Source organism: Octopus sinensis, linkage group LG3, assembly GCF_006345805.1.
Source record: "Octopus sinensis linkage group LG3, ASM634580v1, whole genome shotgun sequence".
In the NCBI taxonomy this organism is placed as follows: domain Eukaryota; kingdom Metazoa; phylum Mollusca; class Cephalopoda; order Octopoda; family Octopodidae; genus Octopus; species Octopus sinensis.
In genome coordinates, this window is record NC_042999.1 from 75,230,913 (window position 1) to 75,239,870 (window position 8,958).

An 8,958-nucleotide genomic window follows, 5' to 3' on the forward strand; every position below is an offset into this window, starting at 1 on the left:
TAAGTTACTCTCATTTCATCAAAAGTCTCCCATGGTGTGCGTCCTTTCAAATACAAAAACCGGATCACTGCTCGACACTCAACAGGTTCCATTTCACACTTGACTCAGTACAAACACCTGTAAATCAGAAACCACAATTAATTCAGAGCTGTAAGTTGCCACTTAATCTATAGAGATAATTGCACATGCAAAATCTCAGCTAGATCAAACAACTGCAAGTGGGTGAGGAGCATTACTTATGGAACGTCTCTCGTATGTACTATTTATAAATATTTACTTTGTTATCTATAGAAATTAGATATGCTAAAACCAAGATTTACTGATAAAATTTAGTTACATAGATCAACATGTTTACTATAATAGGAGAATGGGATTATTAAAGTTCATATGTATAATCGACAGGCCTAAAAACTATGCATTATAAATACTTACAGAGCAGCAAATTTGCCATATGATCAAGGAAAGCTAAAGAAACCGATTACGATTTTGTTTTCACGAGTTTCCTAAGTGGTTACAATAACTAGAACGATATTAACAACTACAATGAGTAAAGAAGTCAACTCTGAAGAAATAAAAAAGGAAATTATTTTTAAAGAATACTTCGGCAAAGATGGAGAACCTATGCCTGTCTATCAATATAAAGGACACAATATTGTGTATTTAGAAATAGCAGCGTCAGCTTTATCGCAACAACATATGGTGAAAATTCGACCTGATGATATGTTGATGCTTTCCTATCCTGCAGCCGGTAAGATTTTACTATATCGCTATTGTTAGGCAAAATATTTTACATTGTAGACAGGGTGTGTTTGCATGTCTCTGTATGATGCTCATACGTGCATTATTTGTTTGTGGTTGTGTAATTTATTTACATATTTCCATTCAACATACTCTATGTACCCTTCATTCACTTTGTTATCCTATATTTACTTGGTTCGCAAAGATGAATATATTTCCCTATTTTTATTTATTTCCTTTGTGTCAATTTCTTCCCTTGCGTGTGTGAGGATTTTTTACGCGTCTGTGTGCACTTGCGTATGCATATATATATGGGTATAAACGATATTTGTACATATGTCGATGCTTTTGACTTGGGGCTGTCTTGTGTAGCTGCCGGGATACCCCTGAGTGTATGCGTGTATTATTCGAGTTCATATGACTTATCGTTTTTCGGCTTTATACCTCTCTCGACTAGTTCCACTTTTTCAGATTAACCATAATAATTATCGGCTTCAATACCAACACCATCGTTGACAACACCAACACATACACCAACTGTGGCACTCACTTCTATTCATTTGTTTGTTATTACCATCACCAACGACACGCATACATCTATCATCATACTTCAACGTCAACACTGTCGTCTTCTGACTCGACCAACACCCAATCTAAAGGCAGCAACTGTATCATTATCGCCAACAGCATTTTTCTCCCCACCTTCACCATGTTCCAAATTCCGAACATATGCAAGTTCAATTCTGCATGACAAGCTGTGTTGCTTTGTTTATGTTCCTGTAACATTAGCAGCTAGGGGGAAATAACTGGTAGAATAAGTACCAGGCTTCAAACAAATAAGTACTGGGATCGATTCGTTTGATTAAAATTCTTCAAGATGGTGTCCCAGCATGGCCGCAGTCTAATGACTGAAACAACTAATTGTTAGACATAATTCTAGAGCAGTCTATGGTTGGTTCATACTTTATACAGTGTCAATGTAGGAGTGTTTAGATATTTGCAGAGTCTGTGTTATGTTGCTGTTAGCAGAGGTGGTGTGTAAAATGTCGTGGGTTGTTAAAGAAGACTGTAGAATGTAGAGGGGATGTATGGAAGATACAATATTGATAATACGGTATTAGCAGGATTCCTGGTAGAATAAGATAAATTTATCTACTTGGGAACAAGTGATGAATATCGCCGCTAAAATTTCCATTTCATTCTGTTGTTGATGCTCTGTCTTTCATCTTCCACAGATAGTTGACAAGGGTTGTGTAAATAATGTTATCATGACTCGTATTTGTAATATCTTTCCTTAAACGCTCCCACGCACATGCCTCTATATCTATTCAGAGAGCTCCTACCTCTGCTGGTAACAGAGGGCCTCTCACTCAGAGTAAAATATAGACTGTATGATACATGTGCGCGAACAGCCATGCTACTCGGCGGTGAAACATGGGCTGTGACAGCTGAGGATATGCCGTTGGCAGATTAAAATCACCATTCGAACGTGGCCGATGCCAGTGCCACTTCACTGGCTCCCATGCCGGTGACATGTAAAAAGCACCATTAAATAGTGGCCGATGCCAGTGCCGCCTGACTAGCTCCCGTGCCGGTGGAACGTAAAAAGTACCATTCGAGCGCGGTCGTTGCCAGTGCCGCCTGACTGCCGCCTGTGCCGGTGACATCTAACAAGCACCATTCAAGCGTGGCCGATGCCTTTACCGCCTGACTGGCTCTCGTGCTGGTGGCATGTAAAAAGAACCCACTACACTCTCATAATGGTTGGTGTTAGGAAGGGCATCCAGCTACAGAGACATTGCCAGATTGGATTGGACCTGGTGCAGCCTTCTGGCTCACTAGCCCTCAGTCAAATCGTACAACCAATACCATCTTGGAAAGCTGGCGTTAAACGACAACGATGCCGCTGCCTCTATTCATTTTGATCGTTTCTCATAGATTGGTTGAGTTTACACTATCGACTTCTGATACAGAAGTCGATAGTGTGTGTGTGCTCTAGGACTCTTTTCTGTGCTCGTGTTGCACACGGAAGAATATGGACAAGTAAATCAATTCTATGATTTTATTTCTGACAAAAGTATATTAGACACTGAACATTAAATCACGTATTGCAATAACATAGGAGTTCTTTTTCAGCATTCACGGCCTTATTACTCACTTAATTTTGCAAACCTTTTAATTTTACAAATTCATTTAATTTTATAATTGGAGAAATTTTGAACGCTCAACAATTATTCTTCGACTATTGAAATATTAGATTTAATTTCCGTAAATGAATATATATGATCACCAAATAGAAGCAACTATTCATTACTACTGTCTTAGGTCGTCAGAAAGATTCATATTTATACATTTGTTTTAATAGCTAAGATTGTATATCACATTTCAGGGTCCCATTGGATGTTTGAAATCGTTAATATGATATCGACAGGAAACACTGAAAACGTTTCTTTGCTAAAAGAAGACTTACTGCTAGATTGGTCACCATTTGAAAAGCTGGATTCCTTTGAATCCCCTCGACTCTTGAACTCTCACTACACTCCTGAACTTCTGCCTGCAGAATTGCTAAAGGATCATAAAATTATCTTCCTCAACCGCAATCCGAAAGCTATGCTGGTGTCGTTCTACAGACATATTTTAGACGTTAATTTGTTGGACTACAAAGGAGATTTACCAAGCTATTTTGACCTTTGGATGCAAGGAGATGGTAAGCCTATAAAGTTATTGTTACTACTACTACTACTGCTACTACTAATGCTGTTTTTCATCCTCTTACATTTCCATAATTTTGGTTTAGGATATTACTGTCATGTTGGTTCAATTTCAAGCTTCACAGTTGGTCTACTCGACCTTTGTATTCATGGAGTACCTTATTTTATCTTCTCATCAGACCACTTCCCCATTATTATATTCTTTTCCTTGTGGATTCTCATATTCTCTCAACACTTTGTATTTTATGTTCTCTTACCGATATTTTCTATCTGGTCATAAAATACATATCAAGTCGTGCCATTTCATTTTAGATTATATCAGTGCAAGTATGTGATTAGAGCACATTTTATCGATTTCGATGGTGAAAACCAAAGTATATTCTGATATCAGTTTAACTAAGTACAGATTAAATACAATGTTCAGAGATTTCAAAAGCATTATATCAGAAAGTTCATATTTTATTAAACTTTGTTACCTACTATCAATCACCTCTGTTGTATGCACAGACATGCCATCAATATGACTTTGCAAATATCTATCCTAGATACACTAATGAAAATATATAAATTTAATAAATTCGCTCTATAATCGTCTGTAAAACATATAACTTTGTGCACCTTTCTTCAGCAACATAAATACCAGAAAAAAAACCCCCAGTAAAAAGATGCCAAATATATTTTCGTTTTAAACATTGCATTGCATTTATAGTTTAATTTAACAAAGGGGTTGACTATTCTTTTGGAAGTTATTACACGAACATAACTTCAATTTATTCTTTTAATTTTTCAGTTCCTTATGGTGATTACTTTAAATATGTTCAGGAAATTTATGCTCTATGTAAAGATAACCCAAATGCACTTATCGTAACTTATGAAGAAATGAAAGCGGTAATTACATATTAATATTTGCTTTAATTATGTTAATTATTATAATTTATTTCATGTGTTAGTTTCTCCAGTATACACACACACACAAACACAAAATGAACAATGACATCATAATTATGAAGTTTTGCTTCTAAATAATTCCGATTGGTAAAGTATGATTATTGTATAATTATAATAATTGTTGTACGTGTGTATAACAAAATATTTTAAAGTTAAATAATGAAAATTTCGCAATTTGACTTTATTATTTCTTTTCAACAGGATATATCCAAGGCAGTGTCCCGTGTTGCTAAGTTCTTGGGGAAAACAATTCCTGAACAACTTACGAAGAATATTGTTGATAAATGCTCGTTTGATAAAATGAAATCCGAGAAAAATCTTGTTAGTTCGTATTTACCCCAAGATACATTTGTCGGTGGCGGTTCTATCTACCATACTGGTAATTATGTTCATATTTTATTTGATCAAACTTTCTAGCAGTTTAATTTCTATAAAGTCTAAGACACATATGTAGTCCTGGTAGAAGCTTATTTTCGCTGTTATTCTATGCTGTAGCGATCCGAGCACTACTCATATCAAGGAAAGAGGACCGCATGACACACCAATTAAACTAGAGTAGCACTCAGCTAGAACCCTCACTGTCGCTCCAAATTCTAGGACTCGCAATTGCAAAGGAGTGAGTCCTACAATAGAAAATGACCCTACATCTGGGATTGTGCGGTTGCTATGCACATATGTATCCTTGAAGACATTAACGAAAAGTCACTCGACTAAATGGAATTGAAGCCACAACAAAATGCTCCAATCATTAGTCTTCATTCTGTCTTTTCTTTCGCTTTTATAATGGCTTCTGATTCTTGGTGCTGATTGCTTTGCATCTGTACAATTCAGGCACGTATATTTTCACCTCTAGTAAACTTACACTTTGTCCTCGCCATTATGTTCTGGTCATTTTCTCCAGAATATCCCCATTCTGGAATTTCACAGCCTGTGTTTTTCCTGGAGATATTGAACTGCAAAAGAGATAAAAATAATTCTTTCTATTGTAGGTACAAGGCCTGGAATTTGAGGGGAGGGGTATAGTCGATTACATCAAGACCAGTACTTGACTGGTATTTAATTTATCGACCTCGAAAGAACGAAAGGCAAAGTCGACCTCTGCGGAATTTGCACTCAGAACGCAGTAGTAGACGAAATGCCACTAGGCATTTTGCTCGGTGTACTAACGATTCTGCCAGTTCGGCGCCTGAGATAAAAAGAGATAAAAATAATACCATAACATCCAATTACTGGTTAACTGTATCCATAATCTGTTTAATATACTTGATCAGTATTTTCAACTCCTGTAGGAACATTTTTCTTCTAAACGATGACCCATCTCTGTACATATAATTGAATGCTGAGTGTTGCAGAATTGCTTCCTGGGGTTACAGCTCGGATTCAATTCCATTTTATACTTTATGGATATACTAGCAGTATAGCCCGGCATTGCCCGGGATTAAGTTAGGATTATTAAGTGATCTAACGCTTTATTTCAAACCAAAATAAGTGACACCGACATCAAATTTGAGCGAAATCCGTTGAAATTGGTAAACGTTTGGCTGAAAATCGGTTGCTGGCGATTTCATTGGGAAATCCTATAAGGAATCGGTTTATCGATTATTTCCACTCATCGATTGTTTTTTTTTTCCGGAGAACTTAAAGCATTCAAAGATCCCATGAGTCCTAAGTAATGCTGGCAACAAGTTTGGGCAAAATATGTCAAAATTGGTAAAAGTTAGAGTTTAAAATGGTGTGTAGCCAATTTTAGTGGGAAATACTATAAGGAATCGGTTTATCGATTTCTAATCCTGATTGAATGGAAGACTCCAAATGGATACCTGCCACCGATAGAGTTTGGACTTGGGATTTGTTGGTGGACATGGCGAAGTATGGTCTCACCGGGAACTGCGATCTGCGGAAGTTAAACGGTATGTCTGACCCCGAAGGATACAGCTGCATCCTTGAAATGAAAACATTTTCACCCCTCCCGCACCCTGTATCAATGGTGGCCTCAATCAAGTGAGGTGTCAGGGACTTGATTACTAAGCGCGTCCCGTTGCACTGTTTACGCGGAAGTAAGTTTCTGATTAGCATAATTGGGCATCCAACCCTTAGCCTAAGAATGCGAGGTGGAAGCCCTGCTGGCTCCAATGAGTTGAGAAACTCGATAGGGTAATTGGCAATATCTTGGGGGTCAGAGGTCCAGTCAATCGATTTGTAAATGCGCTCCTCACTCGGAATTCGGCTTATGAGCTGGTCGTTGATAGCACTGACAATTACGTTTTTTGGGGCCAGGATAGTTCTTCCACTGAGCCAATTGAAGTCTGTTCCAGATTGGAGAACACTGTTTCTAAAAGATCGGAAGGGTTGTCCAAGGTGTTGCACAGTTCAGAGACGGATATGTCGCCCCTATCATTCCTAGGGACCTTGCCTTCTCCAAGGGCTAATATGTCTTCAGCAAATGCTGCAGACATGCTATCACCAAGCAAGTGCGCACGCATGTTTGTGCTTAGGCTTAAGGTCTTAACCTGGAGCCACAACGTGGATGACTAAAGGCATGCACGCACTTCATCAGCCCGACTCTTTTTTAGGGATGACAGGAAGGGTTTGCCGGAAATCTCCTGAAAACAATAGTCACACCACCCATAGAAGCTGTATAATCCTTGAAACCTTTCAGTGACCGGTCCAATGCCTCAAGGGCAGCTTCTTGGTCATTGAACATTCGTCCCATAGAATGAGACGGCACTGTCTAAGAATTTCACCTTCCTCTGCATTTTTGCCAATGATGCAAGTAGGAACCTCGGACCTCATCAAATGTAAAAGAAGTTTGAATGCCGAGTGCGCCGTCCTACCTCCCGGCAATAATGTAGCAGCGATTCCCGAGGAAGCAACGGCTAGCGCAATTTGTTTCTCGCGATGAATCTTAGCAAGTATCAATTGCATTTTAGAATCATCACAGCAGTCTGCTGTGATGATTCTAAAATGCAACACATAAATACGTAACAATATATCTTTTTCTACTCCTCTGAAGAGATTTTGTCTAGTATAATGATTTTAATAATTCCTATTCAATCTTTTAAGGCTTAGTTGAAACAGCCGTAAGAGACTGTTTGACTTTTGCAGATAAAATTTTATTAAATGCTACATCTCTATTTTCTTTTCGTTTAAATGGTTATATATGTGTGGGTGCGTGTATGTGTATTTATTTAAGACTGTATACATATATATATATATATATATATATATATATATATATATATATATATATATATATATATATATATATATATGTGTATATATATATTTATATGTGTGTGTGTATAGTCACTCTTATGGTGATCGTTTCATCCAAGAACCACTGGTTTACTATATTATATTGCTGAAAATTATCTCTTCAATATCAAAATATTAATGAATTAATCTATATTTGTCGAAACTCTCCATTTTCTTACTTAACAATACTACACAGACACACACACACATATGTACATATATATATATATATATGTGTGTGTGTGTGTGTGTGTGTGTGCGCGCGTGTGTGTGTGTGTGTTTGTGTGCGTGTGTATGTATAACTGGCAATCTGTCGGTTACGACACCGAGGGTTCCAGTGGATCCAATAAATGGAATTACCTGCTCGTGAAATTAACGTGCAAATAGCTAAGCACACCACAGACATGTGTACCCTTAACGTAGTTCTCAGGGAGAACCGGCATGACACAGATTTTGACAATGCTGGCCCTTTGAAATGTAGGTTCAACTCATTTTGCTAGCTGAGTGGCTTGGAGCAACATGAAATAAAGTGTCTTGTTCGTCGAAGAGACTTGAACTGACAACCTTAAGATCATGAGCCGAATGCCTTAACCACAGAGCCATGCACCTTCATTAATGTATATATGTATGTATGTATGTATGTATATATCAATGCATGTTTCCGTTTTCCACATAATACCTGTTTCCGTCATATTTATAGGTAAAGTAGACACATGGAAAAAATGGTTAACAGTGGAACAAAGTGAAAGAATGGATGCAAGGATCCAATCAGAATTCATCAATCAAGGAATCATTTTTAATTTTTGATTCATTCAATTACGTAAGAAATTTTCAAGTCAATTAAAAACATGCAAAAACGTATATTGTCAGTACATGCTTCTTTCTTGGCTCAACGATAATTTTTAAATCTACGTTTTGATATTGTAATCATGACTCAATAAATTTGTGTGAAACAAAATGCACATTTATTATATCTCGATTTTTATTTGGAACCCTATGAAAGTTTCCTCAACATACTGTATGTAAAATGTAATATCTGATTTTGTAAATGAACTCTCTACAAACCCACATGCAGCATACACCTATTTTGCTTGAGCAGTTATGTTTGTTTTTCTACATAAACATTATACTATTTTATCATATACCCCTCTAAAAAGGAAATAAAATTTATGCATAGATATGTATTATCTGATGGCTCTAAGTGTATTCATACCTATTATCGCAATGTTGTTTCTGTAGTGATCTAAGTCTGTTGAGGTGTATCAGGATCTAGGTTTCTGCATCAGCAAAATATGCATTTTTTAAA

The 8,958-nt window shown here is 37.1% G+C and overlaps 1 protein-coding gene across 1 annotated transcript; it reads left to right on the forward strand.

Annotated features, from left to right (window-relative positions):
* The first annotated feature begins 324 nt into the window (after positions 1-324).
* On the forward strand, positions 325-8,620 carry LOC115209727 (sulfotransferase 1E1-like). Its single transcript, XM_029778225.2, has 5 exons — positions 325-748; positions 3,128-3,445; positions 4,240-4,337; positions 4,599-4,776; positions 8,353-8,620. The coding sequence occupies exons 1-5, from the start codon at positions 544-546 to the stop codon at positions 8,457-8,459; spliced, it is 906 nt and encodes a 301-aa protein (XP_029634085.1). The 5' UTR covers positions 325-543; the 3' UTR covers positions 8,460-8,620.
* The last annotated feature ends 338 nt before the right edge of the window (positions 8,621-8,958 follow it).

Bases quoted from the DNA above. Each gene is read 5' to 3' on its own strand.
- LOC115209727 (XM_029778225.2), top strand. From the start codon at position 544: ATGAGTAAAGAAGTCAACTCTGAAGAAATAAAAAAGGAAATTATTTTT. The intron at 4,338-4,598 runs GTAATTACATAT...TCTTTTCAACAG, and splicing joins CTTATGAAGAAATGAAAGCG to GATATATCCAAGGCAGTGTC. The intron at 4,777-8,352 runs GTAATTATGTTC...TCATATTTATAG, and splicing joins CGGTTCTATCTACCATACTG to GTAAAGTAGACACATGGAAA.